This window comes from Microtus pennsylvanicus, chromosome 1 (genome assembly GCF_037038515.1).
Source record: "Microtus pennsylvanicus isolate mMicPen1 chromosome 1, mMicPen1.hap1, whole genome shotgun sequence".
NCBI lineage: Eukaryota > Metazoa > Chordata > Mammalia > Rodentia > Cricetidae > Microtus > Microtus pennsylvanicus.
The window spans coordinates 93,658,812-93,681,073 of record NC_134579.1 but is presented as its reverse complement, the minus strand read 5'-3'; the positions used below and the strand labels follow the sequence as shown (position 1 = coordinate 93,681,073).

Sequence of the window (22,262 nt, the reverse complement as noted above, 5' to 3'; positions counted from 1 at the left end):
GGTTCCTTCCTTCAACACTATGTTCCTAGAATGGTGTTCTTTTTCTCCACCTGAGGCCCCACAGAGATGGTCCACCTCGAGTCTTAGCCCTTCCCTTTCTCTTCTCAATACACCCTTATGCACCTGGCCCCTGTCAGTGGCAAACATGAAAAAGAGCCCTACTGGGGGCATCCCAATGGCACAAGAGACAGGAAGGCTGAAGATGCACGGCCAGCCTGAGCTACACTGTAAGCTCAGGCTAGCTGGGGCAACTAAGTGAAATTCCACCTTGAAAAGTTAGAAAGAAGGCTGAGGGTAGAGCTCAGCGGTAGAGCACCTGCCTAGAATCCCCCAGTGAGGGGCTGGGGTGTGGCTCAGTGGTAGAGCCCCTGCCTAGAATCCCCCAGTGAGGGGCTGGGGTGTGACTCAGTGGTAGAGCCCCTGCCTAGAATCCCCCAGTGAGGGGCTGGGGTGTGACTCAGTGGTAGAGCCCCTGCCTAGAATCCCCCAGTGAGGGGCTGGAATGTGGCTCCACCATAGTCAACCTGCCTAGAATCCAAGAATAAGGGGCCCCCAAAAGCCAGTGGGCTGAGGATGTGGCTCAGCCTGTGTGGAGTTCAAATAAATAAATAAATAAAAATCAGGCAGCTCTGGAGTCTCACAATGGAAGAAAATCCCACGCCCCAAGACCCATGCTCACGGACAGAAGGAACATCACACACCCTTTAAGCTGGGCTTGAGAATGCCAGCATTGGGCAGCAGAAAAGAGACAGCTAGCTCTACACAGAGACAGGGGAGACCTCCTGGTTCTCAGTCACCCACATGGGCCCTGGCTGTACCACTCTGGTCCTTGTCCAGCAGCACAGTGCTGTAGCGTGGACCACACATCATCACACGCCCTCAGTGTGCCTGCTGGGGTCAGTGCTGTCGCCTAGACACAGCTATGAGGATGTGGCTGGCTGATCCATCACCAGAATGACCACGATACCCAACAGGGATAGCCTAGCTCTCCCAACAGTTCACATCCATCGTCACTCCTCCTAGCTCAGACCAAGTGCCCTCCTCAGGGCATCCTTGAAACACCTCCAAACCGTAGCCATCACACTCAAGTGTGTGGCCGCTCATACTCCTGGGACCCACCTCATAGACCCCCCCAGCATCAGCATCAATCCTTACACATCTGCTCAAAACCCCACCCCCCACATTCCGTCCACTCACCCACCTAAACCCCATCATGCTCTAACTTGCCTCTGTTGCCCTCGTCCGCCCCCCCCCCCACCATGTTGTCCCAAAGGTAGCTGAGGCTCGCTGCCAGCAGCTTCCGGCTTGTCTCCCTGTCTCCTGCACAGCCAGGTTTACAGTGAGACATACATCCTTAGTTGTGGAGACCTGTGTCACTCAGACACTGCAAGGGTCTCCTCTGCCTACCCCACCCCTCACTATCCACACCACAGGCTGGCTTGGCTGGAGCTGAGCCCCCCCACCCCCTGCCTCAGAGCTTCAGCCTGGGCTGAGCGCCCCACACTGCCAGGTAACCCCACCACCACCACTGCAGACTCTCAGGACACTCACCTGGGGTCAAAGGTCGCTCGGTGGCCCCACCTCGGGGCAAGTGCTCATCCTCAGAGAAGCTTGAGTCCTGGTTTGGTTCAAAGTCCTCCTCTGCTGCCATGGACTCCATCAGTTTGCTCACTGCACCCCCTTTTCCTCGGTTCTGGGGGAGAACACACACACAGATAGGTTTGCACAAGCCACGGGTCATTCTGCCATTCTGGGAGCGTTCCTCGGAAAGCCAGGGCCAGGGTCAGTTTGCGGAGGCAATGGATATGAGCAGTGTGGCCCAAGCCGTGTGTACTCAGCACAGTACCTGGTACTCAGTGCTCAGTACCCTCTCCTCAGGCTATCACGGTGGACACCTTGGCCTCTACCTTAAGAGAAACTGAGCTCTGGCCATGTACAGCGAAACTGAGGGAAAGCTCGGCTATGGTGATGGCACAGGCAGGCACGCTATGGCCCTCTGTCAACAGAGAAAAGCCTTAGGACCCCCCGAGGGGAGCACTGCCGAGGGCCAGGTCTCAGGCTAGCAGTTTGGGTGCCCCTGGGTTCCCAATAAAATAGGAGGCTTGATTGAGAACTGAGCCAGCACACAGAGGACATTCTGACTTGTCACAACCACCCCCAGCACGGGGGAGGGGACACACACACACACACAACGACAACAATGGATGAGGACACTGCGGGCCCAACCCTGGAACTGAGCCCCGATCCAGCCTCAATTTACCTCCTTCTTCGCCTCCTTCCCTTTGGCCTTGGCCTTGCTCCGTCTAGCAGTTGCCAGGGGCCCTGTGTGAGGTGCCCTGGAGTCGGGCAGGGTGGGCACCCGAGCTGGTGGCAGCGTGGCTGCTGACCCAGCCTCTTTCCCTTTCTTCTTCTAGAGGGGAAAACAAAAGGGAGAATTTGTCAGAGGGCATGGAGGTCAGGCTGCTCAGGTGAGGGGGGACGGGGGCCAGGCTGCTCAGGTGAGGAGGTGGGGGGGGAGGCCAGGCTGCTCAGGTGAGGAGGTGGGGTGGAGGCCAGGCTGCTCAGGTGTGGGGGGGGGGCGGAGGCCAGGCTGCTCAGGTGAGGGGGGCCAGGCTGCTCAGGTGAGGAGGTGGGGGGGAGGCCAGGTTGCTCTGGTGGGGGGGGAGGCCAGGCTGCTCAGGTGAGGAGGTAGGGGGGAGGCCAGGCTATTCAGGTGAGGGGGGCAGGGGCCAGGCTGCTCAGGTGAGGAGGTGGGGGCTGCTGGGGGGGGGAGCCGTAGCTCCTGAAATGCATTAGGAGGTCCAGGCCTCTCTTCTTCAGAGAAAGAAAATGTCTGCCGTCTTCACCCGGGAGGCTGGGGTGGATGCTGTCTAACATCCTGGTGACCTTTTGCTCTGCTATGGAGTCAGCCTTCCTGAACCCCCAATAGCCTAGGCCCCGACCCTGAGCTTTGTCTCTCAGTGAAGAGAGCCATCCTATGAAAGAGGTCCCAGGCGCTCTGCATCCCCCATCAGGAGAATCCATCCTATGCTTATTGCAAATCCTTCCTCTAGACTCTCATCCCAGCTCTGTGTTATCTGTCAATCGGACTCCTTTGCACTGCAAAGGTCACAGGTGCCTGGCTACTTTGCAAGGGAGGTTAGACATCACCATCCCGGAAGCTTTACTGTAACAACTGTCACATGGAAATGACGTGCTTAAACGTGGGAGAGTAAACAGAGACGCCAGACTCCGGGAGTTCTGACCCAGACCTGCCCAAGCAGTGCTGACTTGAGTTCATCCTTCACGTGGTGCGGACCTCTCCCCCGCCAGCCCTGATGCCTGCAGGGTCCCTGCTAGGAGTGCCTCCCACAACCATGGGACCTTCATCATGCCACACCTGAGGCAGAGCAGACACTCCTCTCTCCATACGAGTGTTCTCGGTTCTCATCACCCGCTACTATTCCTTTCTTACGTTTTCTATACTTACTGTATGTGTGTGCGTGTATGTGAGTGTATGTCTGTGCCAAGTGTGCATGTGGTGGGCAGAGGACAACCTGCCAGAATCACTTCTCTCTTTCCACAACGTAGGTTCTAGGGGTTGAACTCAGGTATAATGCTCAGGCTTGGTAGCCACTGCCTTTACCCACTGAGCCATCCTGCCAGGCCTCACAATTAATTTATCATTACCGTATAATTTATTGTACCAACAGACAAACAAAAAAAGTGCTAAAATGTGAGAGCTTCTGCAACAATCCTCCTACTGGCAGCCGGTATGGCCTCACAGAACTTCCCAGAAAGCACACACAACCAGGTAACCACACAGAAACATTCACATACGAACTTTTTGTTTTCTTTGCTGGGGATGATTCATAAACTCAGAGCCTTCAGCATGTTAGGAGAGGGCTTTACCATGTCTTAGCCATGTCTCCAGTGTCTCACTGGGGATTCTAGGCAGGTGCTCTACCACTGAGCCACACCCCAGCCCCTCACTGGGGGATTCTAGGCAGGGGCTCTACCACCGAGTCAGAACTCCAGCCCCTCACTGGAGGATTCTAGGTAGGTGCTCTACCACTGAGCCACACCCCAGCCCCTCACTGGGGGATTCTAGGCAGGGGCTCGGCCACTGAGCCACGCCCACTGTGTCTTACTGAGGAATCCTAAGGAAGCACTTCACAAAGGTGCCTCCAGCCTTTAACCTTCTTAAAAACTGTGGCATAACACACATACCACCTGAGGTACAGGCAAACACTCTACATTTAGGTTTTTTTTTCTACATTTAGTTTTGTTCAATACAGATTCACTAAAGTCCTGCATGACATGTCCCCTCTGAGCACCACTGGTATCTTACAGAGGCTCTGTTTTACTGAGAGCTGTCCAATGCCATGGAGGAACCAGATTTATTTAATTACTCACTGAAATGCTATCCAAACCCAACAAGAACAACAATAAAACCTTACCAATGAGTTCTAGCAGCCATATTCCTGGAAGGGCACACGGCTTAGCAGATGCCCAGCCACCTGTGGATGTGTGAAACTTCCCAGGGCTCTGCAATGGAGGACCTCCTCCTGGATATCTCATTATAGAGATCTAGGTACTCAGCCCTGCAGGTGCAGTGGGAACTGACCAATGCCGTTCAAACGGGGACATCCAAATAAAGAACTGGAAATAACCTAGGTGTCCAGCAAACCGTCACAGAAGGTGGCACCCACACGCTGACATTGTAAATCTCTGCTGAAGGCCTGGAGTTAAACGCAACAGCTTAGGGGACCAGCACACTGAAACTGTGCTTCAGACCTCAAGACTACAACATGTATGTGGTAGTGGCAGAAGGACCAGAAGTTCAAGGCCAGCCTGGGCTAGAAGAGACCCTGTCTAAAAATCTAAGCAAGAGCTGATGAGATGGCTCAGTAGACAAACGGGCTTTTCCTGCAAGCCTGGTGCCCAGGGTTTTGATCGTCAGAACCCACAAATGGGTGAAAGGAGAGAACAGACTGCAGAAAGTTGTTCTTTGGCTCCACACATGTGCCATGGCGCACGCACGCACACGCGCACGCGCACACACACACACACACACACACACACACACACACACACACCCCAACCAAATAATCCAAGTGCTGGGGTTATATACAAGAGTCACCAAACCCAGAAATCTCTTCTTTATAGATTGATTGTGTTAGTTATTTTGTTACAGTTAACACAGGTTCCCAGTATTAATTTACATCTTTAACATAGTGCTCTTAGATGATGGGTGAACAAGAGGAGGAAACAAGGTTCTTCCTGACCATCAAACATGGTTGTCCCTTCCAAGGGCAGTCTGCTGACATCAAAGCCATAGGATGTAGACCAGGGGACCTGTGCTGAGCCCCTTACCTTTCTGGGGTCCTTCCTGTCCTTGGCTCGGCCGGTGTCCTTGCGTGGGCTTGGGGCACCACCCTTGCCACAGCGGCTGGGCTTGGGTGTCGGTGCCGTGTTGCTGGGCGCCTGGACGGCAGCTGAGGCATCGTGCAAGAAGATGCGCTCGCTCCGGCGTCGAGTCCACAGGTCATCATCACTGGCCTCTGGCCCTGCCTCGAAGCCGGGTTCCTTGGGGCCACGTATTTTCCGGGCTTTGCGTCCCTTTTCTGAGGCCAGCTTGCTTTTGTCTGGGCTGGTGGGACCGGAGGCCCGGGCACCAGGTACAGGGGCAGCCATAGACTGGCCTGGCTCCCCAACTCCCTTCTTGGGCCTCAGCAGCCCAGCAGATGGCTGCTTGGGAACCTTGACTTCACTCTCTGAGTCTGTGTACTCGAACTCTGTACCTGGACGTGGAAAGGAGGAGGCGGGAGCTGGTGGGTAGGGTCTCCACGGGTCTTCCCGTTCATTTAGGCCCCACAGGTCCATCCCCACCAGTGGCATCCTCTCCTGTTATCAGGAGGTAAACTGAGGCTCAGAGAAAGACAAGGGCTCACCCGAGTCCCCTATCCCCTATCCCATTGCTGCTCCCAACCACAACCCCAAGAGCACTGCTAAGATATGTAAGCCCTAGGCCCACAGGTGCCTCTACACTGTCTCTCAGAAAAGCCCCAAACCAGGCAGGTTGATGAAGGGCTGCACAAGGAGGCTGTGGGGAAAGTCCCAAGCTCGAGGCCCATCTTCCTCCTCCTGACAGAGCCCCTTCCTGCTCTTGGGGTCCTAAATCAGTCAGGCCCACTCTTTGTTGGTAGGCTCCTGAGCGGTCCCGTCCTCCATCTTCAGGTGGCTCAACATTTCCCTACACAATGGAGACCCTCTTCCTTATGCCCTGGCTCTCTGAGACACCGTTCCCTCAGCCCAGGGCATTACGACCTTGAACTGGGAAACACAGTTACGCTGCGACCCACCCGATCCTCCAGGGTGCTCCCTCTCTGTTCACAGTCCCTCTGACTCCATTCTTCTAGCTTCTCCATTCGCACTGTGGCCTATCTCAGCCAGCTCTGGCCTAAAAATAGCTGAGTTCTCTTGGGGTCTTCTCCTGTCCCCAAACCTCAAATACAGAGCTAGCTCCTAGGAGCAGCATTCGGGGGCTCAGTTGGTGGCACGTCCCTTTGAAACAAAGGCTAAAATAAAGGGTATGTCTATCATCCCACAAACCAGATACCCTGCCGGGTTGACAATCCCCAGGTTGACAATCCCCTAGAAGACCAGCAACTTCCAGCAGAGGAGCTGAGGGCCCACCCCGAGCCCTACTAACTCCCAGTCTGCTTACAGGGACCTCCATGGGAGGCACATAGCTCGCAAAGACAGCCACAGTGGCAGGGATGGGGTGGGAGGCGGCCCTTGAGAAGTCCCTTCAAAGCTTAAAGAGCTTGTTAATTAACTTGTTAATAAGCTTCTCCCTGATGAAATGCACAGGGAAGCAGCGGGAGGTGGAGGCAGGGGTGCATTTCCCTACAAGACGAGCGTTCAGGACATAGAGCTGGGGCATTGTGAGCTTTGGGGGCTCTGGAGTGTGGCACAGCAGTCAAGAGTTTCTAGCCTATAGCTAGGCAATGGTGGCGCATGGCCTTTAATCCCAGTACTTGGGAGGTAGAGGCAGGCAGGTCTCTGAGATCGAGGCCAGCCTGGTCTACAAGAGCGAGTTCCAGGACAACCAGGGCTACACAGAGAAACCCTGTATTCAACAACAGAAAAACAAACAAACAACAACAAAAGAGTTGCTAGCCTAGCAAGCCCGAAGCCCTGGGTGCTGTCCCCAGCACAGCATAAAACCTGCCTGGTGACACAAGTCCACAATCCCAAGCACTTGGGAGGCAAAGGCAGGAGTTCAAGGTCATCCTCAGTGCACGGTCCCTGGTGGAAAACACTGGAGAAAGCGCTCTTGGGAGAAAAGCTAAAGCTACAGGGGTCAGACCTCGGCCTTGCACCCCCTACTCAGGAATTCAGGGTGAGCTGGAAGCGTGGTGGAATAATTGCATGCCAACAAAATGAATCTTGACCTCAGACATCAGGAAAGAGAGACTAAAGAACTAGCAGAGGAGAGGCCATTCCAAACTGCGCCTAGCAGCACCTGAGAACGAGCCTACAGCCAACTACCCACAGAACAAACTCAGAGCGGCCCGGTCAGCAGAAACTGCCCTGGAGGACACAGGGAGGGTCCGGTCTTGAGAGCCCAAGGACTTGAGTCCAATTCCCAGCGCCTAAGTAAGAAAGCCAGGTGTGGTAGCCTCCTTAGGGAGCGAGTGCCAGGCAGTGAGAGGTGCTGCCTCAGAAAACTGGGGAATGAAACTGGAGGATACCGTCCAGCCTCCATATGCCACACGCACACACGCGTGTGCATGTACTCACACACACAAACACACACAACATGAACAAAGACTAGAAAGACCAAGTAAGTCCTGTTAAATTTCTATTTACTGAAAGAAATACTCACTTAGAAAAAATAAAGAAGCTCTCTCTCTGACCAACTCCTCCTCCATAATGCTCACACACAAACCCACAAGACACAAAGAACCTGACCCTAAGATAAAGCTAACACAGGCTGACCAACGAACTCTCCGATGCCGCCACGGCAGCCAGGCATCATAAGCCTGCAACCTGAGCATCCAGGGCTGGGTTAGGAAGAGCACAAATTTCAGGCCAGCCTGGGCTACAGAGTAAGAGCAAAAAAAAAAAACCCAATTCATATCCCTCCCTTTCCACCTCTGTCTCAAGTAGCCTACTTCTGAGTCAAACCTAGTATTAGGATGACCTTGAACTTCTGACCCATCTCCCTCCTTCTCTAGAGCAATGTGCACCATTAGGCCTAGTTTAAGAGTGGGTGACATTCAGAGACTTGTGCGTGCTAAACAGTCTACCAACTGAGCAAATCCCCAGCCCCAAAATCAGTTTTCAATGCATGGAAATTTCACTAAAGAAATGAGACCATCAAAGAAACTGCCAACTGGAAACTGCAGAACTGGAAATAAGGGTTTACTGACCCCCAGAGCTATAGGGACCTGCTCGAGACAAGTTCTTATAGGTCAACTCAGCTTTGGTCACCTGGGAAGAGTCCTAAGGAGGGATTGTCTGGATCAAGTTGGCCTGTGGGCATGTCCATGGGTATCGTCTTTATTATATTAACTGAGGTAAGAAGATCCAGCCCACTGTGGGTGGCGTCATCCCCTAGGCTGAGCAACAAAGCTCATGTATTCGTTTTTCTCCCTGCTCTTAACTGTGGCTGAAAATGTGCTCAGCTCTGTGATGTCCCTGCCACCTGGACTATCCTGCTTTGAAGACTGTAAACTATAATTGCGAGCTAAAATAAACTCTTTTTTTCCTCTTAAATTGTCTTTTGTCAGTAAGACAGCTCAGCGAGCTCAGTAAGATAGCTCGGCGGGTTAAGGCCCTTGTTGCACAAGCTTAGCCAACATAGCTTGATCCCCAGGACACAGGCAAAAGTAGGAGAAAACTGAACCTATAAAGTTGTCCTCTGACCTCCACATGCATGTAGTGGTGTGCATACACACACACACACACACACACACACACACACACACACACGCACATAATAATAACTAAAACAAACAGCTGGAAAGATGACTCAGGTTACAGGCATGTACTACTATTGCAAGTTCAGTTCCCAGCACCCATATGGGAGGCTCATAACCACCAGCTCCTGCCCTCTGTGTGCATCTGCACTCAAGTGCACATTCTCTCTCTCTCTCTCTCTCTCTCTCTCTCTCTCTCTCTCTCTCTCTCTCTCACACACACACACACACACACACACGCAAACACAAACACACATAGTTAAAAAAAATCTTTAAAAACAAAGAGAAAGGTTTATTAGTTCCTCAAAAGGCTAAACAAAGTTCCCAAATCACTGAGCAATTCAAGTATAGAAGAATTAAAACATTTCCTCACGCCTACAAAAACAAAAAAACAAAGAGAGAAAAAAAAATACCTGCATGCAGACATTTAAAGCAGCAATAGCTATAAAAGCCTAAAAATGGAAACCACTCAAATAGGCATCAACTAAGGAGTGGATGTGGTACAGAGATGAACCATGTGGCTTATAAATCGATGATGTCCTAGCAACTGTTACCACGCAGACAAACTTCAAAAACACTGTGGTGAATGAAAGGTGCCAAGCACACAAGGCTATGTATTTATTACAGGGCCTCATTGCTGTGCAGTGTCAGAAACGGGAATCCACAGGATGGGAAGAAGTAGCTGCTTAGAAAGAATGAGAGGATTTGTTTGTTGGGAGGGAGTGAGGCAGGGAGGGAGGGAGGAAGGGAGGGAGGGAGGGAGGGAGGGAGGGAGGGAGGGAAGGATGGAGGAAGGGAGGCGGGTGTGCACACAACACAGGACAAAGATCAGAAGACAACTTCGGTTCTCCCATTCCATCACATGCACTGGGATACACACGCCATGTGTATACATCACCTACACAATGATACATTTTTAAAAATTAAAGAAAGAACACCAGGGGGCTGGAGAGATGGCTCAGCAGCTAAGAGTTGGTTCAGTGGCTGCTCTTCCAGAAGTCCTGAGTTCAATTCCCAGCAACCACGTGGTGGCTCACAACCATCTATAATGAGATCTGGTGCCCTATTGTGGCACGCAGGCATACATGCAACTAGAACACTCATATACATAAATAAACCTTCAAAAAAAAAAGAACACCAGAATGACTACGTAATATCAAATAAGAGTGTATTTTAGAACAAGACATCTTCCTGGAGGGAGAAAGGAATACTTGGTAACAATGATGATCAAGAAGGTAACAAAATAATCAAGACTATGTATGCACTAAGTAACAGTGCTAAAAATGTGTAAAGCAAAACCTGACAGAATTAAAAGAGGCAAAAGCAAATTCTGCACATTCTAGTTGCAGATGTTAGCACCAATCTCTAGCAGAACGATGGAGAGAGCACATCTGAACTGCACAGAATCCCACCGCATGACTAACAGTTAACAGACTATCAGTACGTAGTATGTGCTTACTTCCTGGGAGCACCACAGAGCTTCAGATTCATTTTCTTTCTGTTGAAATGATAGAATGGGCTTTCCAACTAGAATGGAATCCAAGCAGAGATCCACAAGAAGGCCAAGCAGCGACCCTCAAATGTCTGGAGATGACTTTCTGAGTCATCACTGGATCAGAGTAGAAATCCCAAGAGAAATTTAGAATGATCCCTGACTACTGAGAAACCCCGAAGCATCAGCCTGTGTGAGAATCTGTGTTTTCCGGGAGGTTTTATAGCTTTGAACAATGTTTCTACTGGAAAAGAGCAAGGTCTCAAATCGACCACCCAAGTGTCTACCCTGCAAAACAGGAACTGGCTGCAGATGACTGACCTGCCCAAAGGAAAAAGCAGGAAGCAAAGAACAGAAATCAATGAACCCGGGCTGGTGCCATGTATCAGCAAGTAAGGAAACCTGACCTCAGGCCTGATGAGCTGAACCCGAGCCCCTGGAATCCACACTGTGGAGAGAACCAGTTCCCAAAAGCTGTCTTCTGAGCTTCACACAAGCACCACGGCAGGTCCATACACATACATACACAAAACAAACGTAAAAAAGAACGGAAGAAGGGGGGAATTCGTGCAACAGGTAAGTTCTATGCAGGCTGATCAAGGGGTGTATCAGCACTAAAAGAAGATAAATTACTACAGACTCTATGGCATTAAAAGTATGGGGAGGGGGCAGTGGCTGGAGAGATGGCTGGGTGCTTAAGAGCACTGGCTGCTCTTCCAGAGGACCTGGGTTTGGTTCTCAGCTCCCACGTGCTGGCTCACAATCTGTGACTCCATCTATCTCCGTGGAAGCTGATGCTTTCTTCTTCCCTAAGTGTGAACCAACATACACATGGGTGAAAGACCCATATACATGTAACAGGGGCTGGAGAGAGGGTCCAGAAGTTAAGAGTGCTCGCTGCTCCTTCAGAGGAGTCTTATTCTTTATTCACGTTAGCGTCCGTGATAAGAAGCGGTCTAGTAACAGCCTGGATGTATAACTGAGTAAGTATTGAGAAACCTGTGCCTCCGAAGTCATTCAGGAGTCAGCTGCCCTGAGGGAAACCTTTGTTACTATTTTCCAGTGATGATGTGACCCAACAGGGGACTCTACAAGACTAAAGTATCTTGCGCTATCTTTGCTGGTGGCTCAGCACCGTGCACGGCTGGCTGGATAGAGAATGGCCTGCGTATAGCTGCTCTAACATGAACGTTTCCTTCTGAGGCTGGATGTAGGACACCACAAATGGAATGGGAGGAGAGGTGAGCTCCGCTGTCTGTCACGTCAGCACCAGGTGACCTCCACAGATTATCTATTAAAACGCCTGAAGGCCCCAAGCTGAAGAAACGGAAGATTTAGGCTCAGGATACTTTGGTACAATTTCCAGAAGGATTGATACCCAGAGGCAAGACCTGAGCAAACCACATGCCAGAAAAATGGAGGAGGGGTTGAAGAAGCCTGAACAAACAACTAGAGGCCAAGAAGATGACTCAACAGAAAAAGGTGCCTGCCACCAAGCCTGACGACCTGAGTTCAATTCCCAGGACCTGACCTCAGGACTGTCTGCTGTGCCACGCAGGCACCCAGACACATACAAGCAAAGTAGATAAAAGTAAAACTCTAAAAAATGCTTTAATTAATGGAGTGGTGGTAGATGTGACCAAGATACACTGTTTTGATGCGTGTACAACTGCTGAAGAATAAACAATCATCTACTGAAACAAATGAGAATGGATTGAAGTATATGCTGAAATCCCTAATACTTGGAGAACAAGACAGGTACAGCAGAGGTGAAAGTCTCAGAAAGGCAGGGCAATAGGTGGGGAGTTTTAGGGGCGAAGAAAGGTGCTGTGGGCAGGAGAATTGGGGATGACTTGGGAAAACCCCCAGGGAGCTTCTTTGCCTCTTCCAGAAAGGCCTCACGCCTACTCCACGGTCCCCACTCGAGACAGGGACACGGACTCACGCCTACTCCACGGTCCCCACTCGAGACAGGGACTGGGACTCACGCCTACTCCACGGTCCCCACTCGAGACAGGGACTGGGACTCACGCCTACTCCACGGCCCCCACTCGAGACAGGGACTTGGACTCACGCCTACTCCACGGTCCCCACTCGAGACAGGGACTTGGACTCACGCCTACTCCACGGTCCCCACTCGAGACAGGGACTGGGACTCACGCCTACTCCACGGTCCCCACTCGAGACAGGGACTTGGACTCACGCCTACTCCACGGCCCCCACTCGAGACAGGGACTGGGACTCACACCTACTCCAGGGCCCCCACTCGAGACAGGGACTGGGACTCACACCTACTCCAGGGCCCCCACTCGAGACAGGGACTTGGACTCACGCCTACTCCACGGTCCCCACTCGAGACAGGGACTTGGACTCACGCCTACTCCACGGTCCCCACTCGAGACAGGGACACGGACTCACGCCTACTCCACGGCCCCCACTCGAGACAGGGACTCATATACTCTAGGCTGGCCTCCAACTTGCTATGTTGAATTCCTGACCATTCTCCTGCCTCCCACGTGCTGGGATTAGGATGTGCACCATCCTATCTGGTTTAACTATGCTGGGGACACTTCAGGGATACAGGGACTAGACTCAGGGATGTAACAAAAGTGAGGTGGGGTCAGACTGAGCTTCCGGCCCCAATTCATGTCATGCCCTCAACCCACTAAAGCAGTCTGCCAACCCTGACTCCTCCAGTTCCTAGCTTCAGGAGGCCATCAAGGCCACCCCCACCCTTGCTTGCTGGACTCACAGAACTTCTCCAGTGACCTGTACCCCTGTCACTTTCTCTCCCTAGAGGTTGCTAGCCTAGAGTGGCCTCCCCTGAGCTCCTGGAGACCCTCAAGATACCAGCATCTTTAAGGACAGCACGGGGGTGAAGAAAGCTGTTCCTTTGACCATGGTAACCCCTCCTAGAAGGTGAAAGCCCGAGAGGGTAGCAGCCCCATTCTGTTCGGGTAAGGCCCTCCGCCCCCCCCCCACTGAGCCTCAGTCTCTCTGTCTTTGTGATGGGTCCACAGAACCCGTCTCACAGCCAGCGACACTCACCCATTAAGCTCTGCCGTTCCTCCTTCTTGCGGGCCTTCTGCTCGGCTTCCAGCTGCACCACAGACAGGGGTGGCCCCACAATAGGGCTGGGGAGGGCGCTGGCCGCAAAGCGAGCCAGCAGGCCCAGTCCACTCTCCTCCAGGCCCGGCGACAGGGCATGTTCCCCGGCACCCAGCCTATAGCTACCAAGGGTTTCCTCTTCGTCTTCTTCCTCCTCCTCCAGCTCCTCATCCTCATCCTCTTCTGAGCTGTCATCTGGTGTGCAGAAAACAAGGAACAAATCAAGGTCCTGACCTGGGTGCGAGCTGCCCCCACCTCCTCCCACCGCCCACCCTGGCTCCAGTCTCTGTCCTCACCAAGGGTCGCTGGGGGAGGGTCCAGAACCAGCCCACAGTCCCACCCATGGCCCAGGGCCACACAGGAGTAGCCTGGGCAGCCTGGAGAAGGGAGAGGGGAGGCTCTGGGTGTCGGGATGGGCTTCTGGGAGGGCAGCACCAACATGCACCTGTGCTGTGGGCGGGGGACAGACACACAGACAGACAAAAACAGGAGACAGCGCTCGTCATGGTTCACACACGCGCACACACGCCCCGACATAGACATGGAGGCTGAGGAAGGAAAGAGGAAAGAACAGAGAGGTAGAGAAAGGGAGAAGCAGAGAGAGGGCTGGGCTCAGCTGGGGGAATCTAGACAAGGGGCCTATAGCATTTTTGGACAGGAAGAGGTTGGGAGAGGTGGGGAGGGCTGTTGGCAGAAACCAGAATTTTCTCTCTCCTTCCTGGAGTCTAGGGGACCCTCGTAGCTTAGTCCCTAAACAAAGCTAGAATCTAGCACCCCCACGCTAGGGAGCCTCTCTGAGCCTGAGGTGACCCTCCAGCCCACCAGCCTGGTTAAGAGGGTCCACACAGGATCCCGTGTGACATGGCCTGGTGTGGTGGCACATGCCTGTGGTCCAAACACTGAGGCTGAGGCAGAATTGTGAGTTCAAGGCCACCCTGGGCAACACAGTGAGAGCCAGTTTTAAAAAGAAAAAGAAACAGTGTCAGGATCTGGACTTTGATTGCTTGGGGGCAGGCAAACCAGCCCACGCGGAAATAGGGAGGTGAGCCCCCCCCCCCCAAGGCCAGGCCCTCAGGCAGCAGTGCAGGCTAAAGATGTCCAGTCCAGGTCTTACCCACGTCTCTGCTGGGTAACAGGACAACTTCACCCAGCAACTGGCCCTGCTGGCTCAAGGGCTGGCATCCCCCGCTAGGCTGGCAGTGGGGCTGACGGAAAACAGTGCAACCATCAGAGCTACTCCAGACGGGCAACCACATTCTCCACCCCAAAGTGAGGACTCCCTAAGGTACAGACTGGCTTATGACCTTCCAAGGGAAATGGCACCAAGGAGCAGGTGGCAACAGGTGTGAATGCCTCAAGGGCTTGTGTGCTGGGGCCCACATATCAAGACACACACCCTAGATGGGAGGGTTGGACACAGTCGTCAAACACTGCTCTTCCTGCTAAGGTCCACACCACCGCTTTGTTAGATGAACTAGTGGCTGCAGATGGTACCAGGACTGCCAGAGGGTAGAGGCCTACCTAACCTTGTCTATGGCAGAGAATCCTAGTTTCTGCCAGGCCAGCCTGCTTGGGAGGGGAGGTGGGAATTGCTAAAGGAGGGTCTGCATAGGGGCTGGATAGAGGGAAGCAGAGAAAGAGAGAGAGCAAGCGAGGGAAGTTGGTTAAGAGGGTGTGAGGTGGGAGGTGTTCCCAGAGTGATGGATGAAGCAGGCTGGGGATGCCAGCGGGGCAGGCAGGGGCAGGCAGGCAGTGCGCACTTGCGATCAATCACATTGCGACGTCACATGGTTCTGTCTCCGCCCCAGTGGGCCAGCGGCAAAGCAGGCTAAAGTGTAGGCAGACTTTTTCGGCAGCGCCTGGGTAACCCCCACATCAGGCCTCCCTGGAGAGTTGGCCAATTTGGGTAGGGTGGGCAAGGGATGGGGATGGCTGGGATGGGAACTGGGAATTTCCCCTTTTCTAAAAACTTCCCCTCTGTCCTGGCTACTCAGCTGTGGAGACTGGAAGTCCAGAACATTCTTCCCAGGAATCTCAGGCAGTAGGCATCACCATCGGGGAGGCGAGTTTGAGTCTCTGCTCTGGGGTTTCTGGGAGCCACAGTCAGATCCCAGAAAGACAGGAGCAGGTTGGTCTCAGCATTCTGATGCTGTAGAACATTCCAGAAGGCAGAGACCCAGAATGGGTGCTTTTTTTTTTCCCAAGAGGGAAACTGGATTATCCTGAGGTCTCCTGTGGGCCTCACAAGTGGGGTGCCTGTCAAGACTCAGGCAGTGTCTAGTCTGACTGGGTCAGCATCTATGAGGACAGGGAAAGCTGAGAGACCTTGAAGGGACAAAGGGTGTCAAGAACTTCTGGACCTGTCTATACTGGATCCACAGAGCTTGCTAGGGCAGAGGGGGAGAGAAATCCCAACAAAAATTCTCAAGGGAACGAAGGAGGAAAAGCAAAAACTTTAACGTCAATATATGTAATTTTTTTTTACTATCCTGGCTCAGGAGGGGAAGGGGTTGGGTTCTTGACTTCCCAAAACCTGATCAAGGCCAAAGCGATGTGCTGCTGCCAGACCCGGTGGGGGCAGACCCCGAGGAGGGGGGATAAACAGAGAAGAGAAAAGGAAAACGTTTTTTGCCTACCTACGGAGCAACGAGCCAGGCTCGGACTCAAACTCAGTAACCCGCTACGCCGTCTGCCCTACTCCCAGCCTTCGCTTTGCGTCCAAGTGCAGCGTGAGAGCAAATGCGAGAGACCGAAACAGACACTCAAAGCATCATGGGTAGGGGTCAAGGGTTGGAGGGATGGTCAAGCTGCTGGGAGGAGAAAAGCAGACATACGAGAAAAGCCACGCCAATTAAGTGTTTAGTACCGAAGGGGCAGGGAGGCCCTAGTACCCAAACAGTCCTTTCTGGGCAGACCTCACCAGCTGGGTTTGCCTTGCATGGTAGGGGCAATCTGGGGAGCCCTCACCCCTCCAAATCCTGCCTGGGCTCGGGTCCCTTGATGCTGTCTAGGAGGACTGGGGATGCCTGCTTCTGTGTGGGCTGTGGTGGAGCAGGAGGAGCTCAAAAACTTTGGGGCTGGGACCCTGAGGTACCCACCCCAAGTCATGGGTAGGGGAGAAGGGGCCAACCAATCTCATCTGCAGAAGGCCAGGGTGAGGGGGGCTCTGACAGGAGACAGGTGACCTGTCTTTGTAGCCCAGGTTGTCTTGGCTTAGATATGACAGGAATGGCCCAAAGAGCACCAGGCTCCTTTGGTGCCATCATTCAGTTAACCCAAAATCCATCTCTGCCAATTGGGAAGGCAGGTGTGGGAGGAGAGGAGGTTGACCGGGAACTGAGGGAAGACTGGAAGAAAGGGGCAGGGTCCTGGCCCCAGGGGTGACTCTCCTATGACCTTCCTCCCCACATCTGGGGCCGTGCTCAGGGAACAGGTAGCGTGTTGTTACCCGTCAGGGGATTTCCAAACTCTAGCTCTCAAGGGAATTTACCCTGAAGCAGACCCTAGCCAGGGGGTGATGGGCAGTCTCGCTTTCTTCCCTCGCAGGGACATTTTCTGATTGAAGGGCCTGAGGGCTCTCGGATTTCTAACCGCAGGCTGCAACTCTGAAGTTGGAAAGTGGGAGCCAGAATGTTCTCTGGTGGTGGACCCCCAGACTGAGCTGAGGTCAGACCTCAGCTCAGCAACCCCAAGGAAGACCATCTCTGACCCTCAACGTGGCAACCGAGCCAACGCTTTCAAAATTGAACAAGAAAAACAAAACAAAAACAAAAAAACCCAAAACCCCAAAAATCAATGAGAAGGCCAAAAGGCCTTGGTCCTGTACTGCCCACATGCCCTTCAAAACAGAAATATGTGTTAGCAGACAAGTACTGGTAAGATCTTGGTTTTTTTTTCTTTAACCACTGGTGGGTAGTAGCAGAAGCTTCCAGAAAAAATAAAACACAGACAAGCAGCTTTAAAAGAAAAAAAAAACAAAAAAAACAAAAACAGATAGATGAAACACTTGACTGTACACCTGAAAAATGGAATGGATGCCAAAGATACCAGGGAGTAACAGAAGAGCAGTCCCCCCATGTCTATGGCTTCTGGAGTGGGGAGGAGGAGCAGAAGAGAGGAGGGGAGGGAGGAAGGGATGGAGGGGAAACGGCAACCTAACGTCTCGTTAAGGACATAGCAAGAGAAACGAGGCACACAGTTTAGTTAAAAATGAACTCGGTATGTTTAATAAAGCTTGGTATTACCAAAATCGCGGTACAAACAGCAAGTCACACGCCCACACGAGAAGTCCGTTTTTACAAAATGCTCCCTGGGCAAGCCTCCGCCAGGCTCATGCCAAGAGAAAGCCCAGGCCGGCCTGGGGGTCTTGAGAGGACAAAGTTAGGCTTTGGGATTGGGGGAGGGGAGACCCTTGGGGAAGGGCCAGTGGGGTGCAGAGGGAGGAGGGTGAGAAATTCCGGGAGACTTAAAACGAGTCCGTGTAAGAGCTCCTCCCTAAGGGCTGGCCAGGGGTGTTATCACAAGCTTAAGTAAAAATAAAAAGCGAACACAAAAATATATAGGCGGATAGGGCAGACTACGCTGCCAAAAACCTAGACGGCTACAGCCATCCCTGCTGTGCTGCACACACTCTCGCACGCTCGCTTGCTCGCTCTCTCCCACTCACGTTCGCTCTAAAAACATGGAAGGTTATTTTGTGTTTGGCGCTAGTAACCTTGATCAAAGGAATCCTCCTCGGAAGAGTCGCTGAAGGAGGAGCGGGCCTCTCGGAGCAGCAAACAGAAGGGCTGCTTCCTGCTGCTGGCCGCCTTGGGTTTCAAAGTCCGGGGGCCCGCCAGGCTCCTCTTGGTCAGCTTGGGGCCAGTGGCCGGCTTGCTGTTCTTGGCCACCATGCCACACAGGAGGGATGAGGTCAGTTTGGAGCTGGAGGGGCCTTGGGAAGACCACTCATTCTTCAAGAAGTCTTCATCTTCGTCTGAGTCCGTATCTGTAGTTAAAGTAGGTTTTATTTATTTTGTGTGGATGTATGTGCTGTGTGTGTTGTGTGTGCATGTGTGTGGAGTACATATGTGTGTGTATGCATGAGGACGGGAACCAGGGGTCAACCTTGACCTTGGATCCTCAACTCCTGCCACCAAAAACAAACAACAAACAAAACTTACGGTTTAATTTCTTTCATGTGCATGTGTTTATGTGTGGGAACATGAGCATGCCAAGGAACACACGAGACAGTCTGAGGACAGCTTATGAGAGTCAGTCCTCTCCTACCTATGGGTCCCAAGGATTGAACTCAGGGAGCCAGGCTTGGTAGCAAGTGCCTTTTACCCATCTCACTGCCCCCACCTTGTTTTTTTCAAGACAGGAGTCTCTCAATGGGACCTGGGACTTGCCAGGTAGACCAGGCTGGCTGGCTGGAGAGCCCCGGGTGGCCCAGCGCTGGTATCACAAGCGTGCGCCACCACACTTGTCTTTTATGTGGGTGCTGGGGGCTGCTGGATTCTCTCGCTTGAGCAACAAGTGCTTCAGCCTCCGAGCATCTTCCTAGCCCTTAAAAATCTCTTTGAGAACAGGTAAGTTGTGGGCACAAGGAGGAGCTCAGGTTGTCTTTTTATTCCTGTCGGTGGCCCAGAAAACTGAAATTGCTAGGACCAAGCGCCAACTACCCACAGGCCTGGGCATGTGTGACATCCCAGCTCTCCTCTGATCTGTCGTGAACAGCCTGGATTGCCCACTGAGGGGCAGTCCGGGCCCTTTCCTCTGCTGCCATCACCCACCTTGGGTACCGTCCACTTCTCCAACCATTAGGTAGGAGGAGGGCTGGGGGCAATGACAGGCGAGCAAAATCCTGAGGAAGGACCTTACAATTTCTACTGGCCAGAGGCATGCAGTTCCTGTCCACCCTACACATGGGACACAGCCCGGTGGCTGACAAGGACCAATCCTATGTATCTCTCCCCAGATCCTTGTTCGACTTTACAGCAACAGCAAACTAAAATGGGCCATAGGTGAGGGCACTGACGACAATGAAATGATCTCTCCGTCACCCCATCCCTCTTTTCCATCAGAAGGCCAGCTGACCGGCTTCCGCCGATGGCTTTCTCTAAGTCTCTGGTCTAAACACATGGTTGTGTTGACAGAGTTGGGAAGGCTCTTTGGTCCCTTCCAACTTCAACCCAAACACACAACATCTTGAGCTATTTTACACTGCTGCTGGGCTGTTGAGCAAGACAAGAAGAAAGGGCCCCACAGCCAAGACAGTAATCCCTTGATCTGCTAAAAACCTCCGCAGAACAAGATGAACACGGAAACGCAGCTCCAGCTTGGCAGTACCTAACATCTTCAAGTCCAAGAGAAAACACGCAGGGGCACGGGTGTCTGCCCCTGAAGGCACTGGACTGATAAGACCCACTTTCACCACAACCAGGACCCCAACTTTAGGGTGGCCCACTAAGTCTGGTGGGGGGTGACAAACTCCACCAGACCACCAGTTGGTAAACACCGCTACCCGCTGCACCATCAGCCCCGCTCATGTTCTAACTTGGTCCTTCCAAAGCCACAGATGCTGAGCCTCCCGTAAGAATGCATGTGACATTCCCGTCCTCCAACCCCAACTGGAAAAGCAAGAAGCCACCACTCTCTTCCACTTCCACCACAAGTCTTCCTCAGTCTCCTCTCCTTGTGCCTGTTTGTGAGCTGGGACCTAAGTGATCACACCCTTTGGCTGTGAGGGGCACTTCTGCTAACACCACCGGACATGTTCCTGGTGCAGAAGGCCGAGGGGGCGGGCAGGCCTCATGCCCAATGGAGCATCAGTCCTGGGCACCCACGGGTCAAAGACAAACAAAAATGCACATGATTCACATGGCTCAGCAACTTAACCCTGCGGCAGGCACAGCGTCCACCTCCCTGCACGGGGACTCAAGGCCGCTCACACCCCAGGAAGACCGTGACAAAGCCAGAACTCCAGACAAAGCTCGTGAATGCTGTGCGTTTAAAGTCTATGCCTTAATCCCAGCACTCAGAAGGCAGAGGCAGAGAGAGCGCTGTGAGTTCAAGGCCAGCCTGGTCTACACAGTGAATTCTAGGCCCACAAAAGCTACATATGAGAGACACTGTCTCCCCCCGCAAAAAAAAGAGGGAGGGAGGGAGGAAGCAGAAAAGAAAACACTGAGCTGGAGAGATGGCTCAGTGGTTAAGGGCACTCACTACTCTTCCAAAGGACCCAGGTTCTATTCCCGCACCCACAAGTTGGCTCACAACTGCCTGGAACTCCCGATCTAGGGACTCCAATGTTATTTCTGACCTCCAAGGCCACATACACATGTATCCATGAGCACACACACATAATAAAATTTTGTTTTGTTTTTTTGAGACAGGGTCTCTGTATAACCCTGGCTGTCCTGAAACTAGCTCTGTAGACCAGGCTGGTCTCAATCTCAGATCTGCCTGCTTCTGCCTCCCAACTGTTGGGATTAAAGGCGTGCACCACCACTGCCTGGAGAGAGAGAGAGAGAGAGAGAGAGAGAGAGAGAGAGAGAGAGAGAGAGAGAAGAAGAAGAAGAAGAAGAAGAAGAAGAAGAAGAAGAAGAAGAAGAAGAAGAAGAAGAAGAAGAAGAAGGGAGGAGGAGGAGGAGGAGGAAGAAGGAGGGAGGGAGGGAAAGAAGAAAGGAAGGAAGAAAGGAAGGAAGAAAGACAGACAGACAGACTCAGTAAGCAAGCTGGGCATGATGGCACGCGTCTGCAATCCCAGCCCTCGGGTGGTAGAAGTGGAAGGACTGAAAATTAAGTCAGCTTGGGACACACGCATGGTAAAGAGCAGCAAAGGCTGCATAAAGAGACCTCGCACTGAGAGGAAGGGCAGAGGGAGACAGGGGTGGAGGTACAGTGAGATGGGGATTAGGGCTGGGGTAGTTAGTGATCCCGTCTGGCAAGCATCAGACTGTAGGCCAATTTCCAAACACTACCAGCAAAAATGGGGGGAAGAAATATACAGGTCATTTTTTTTCAGTTAACACTCAAACTCACACACATATCCCAGGAAGCAAAGTCTAGCAAAGTCACAGGGAACCTGGCAGAAGACAAGCAAGCCCTGAAGACAGCCAGAGCAAACCTCTGTGACAAAGGACTGGAAGGAAGCCCCTCCTGCCTTGTGAAGCACCAGCATCTTTAGTACCTGCCTGTCTTGGGCATCGGGTACTCACCCACACTGAATGAGAGAGCACCATTCCCTTGGCAGGCAGAGGGCCGAGGCCCACAAGACGCCAAGGAGAGCAGCCTTGCTCTGACAAACCACAAGACCAGTCTCTACTTAAACGCAACAAAACCTCCGTCCGTCCCTCGGTCCCACAGGCTGCTCAATTTCCTTGGCTCCTTAGTCACACGTGGCTATTGCCATGGACAAGGCCACAGTGAAAACAACGTCCAGGCATGGCAGTGGGTTGTCAGGGGCAAGAGGCTCAAACAGAACCTGGTTCGCCCCAGTTTGTCTCTTCCCACTTAGGCCCACACTCTTCTCCCAATCCTCCCATGACCCACTAACGCCACCACCCATGGCCGCACTTGCATCTAGAACACATGATGAGCTTCCTGCAGGCAATGGAGCAGTGAAACGAAGTCACTCTCCAGGCCACTCTAGGCTGAGTGGCTACAAACTCTATGATGCAAGGCGAGCCAGTGGCAGGCTGGCCACCGAC

General features: G+C 52.7%; 1 protein-coding gene across 8 annotated transcripts in view; it reads right to left on the bottom strand.

Annotated features, from left to right (window-relative positions):
* The window catches only part of Tnrc18 (trinucleotide repeat containing 18), a 92,490-nt gene that overhangs the window by 14,231 nt on the left and 55,997 nt on the right, over positions 1-22,262 (bottom strand). For 7 of the 8 annotated variants that reach the window (XM_075974063.1, XM_075974091.1, XM_075974082.1 and 4 more), the window contains 5 exons: positions 18,284-18,556; positions 13,510-13,764; positions 5,356-5,783; positions 2,261-2,410; positions 1,552-1,693 (listed from right to left, as the gene is read on the bottom strand). In XM_075974063.1, coding sequence (XP_075830178.1) covers positions 1,552-1,693; positions 2,261-2,410; positions 5,356-5,783; positions 13,510-13,764; positions 18,284-18,556 — 1,248 coding nt within the window. Of the gene's footprint in view, positions 1-1,551; positions 1,694-2,260; positions 2,411-5,355; positions 5,784-13,509; positions 13,765-17,764; positions 18,557-22,262 lie in introns of those variants that run through there. The other variant, XM_075974125.1, reaches the window with a different exon arrangement.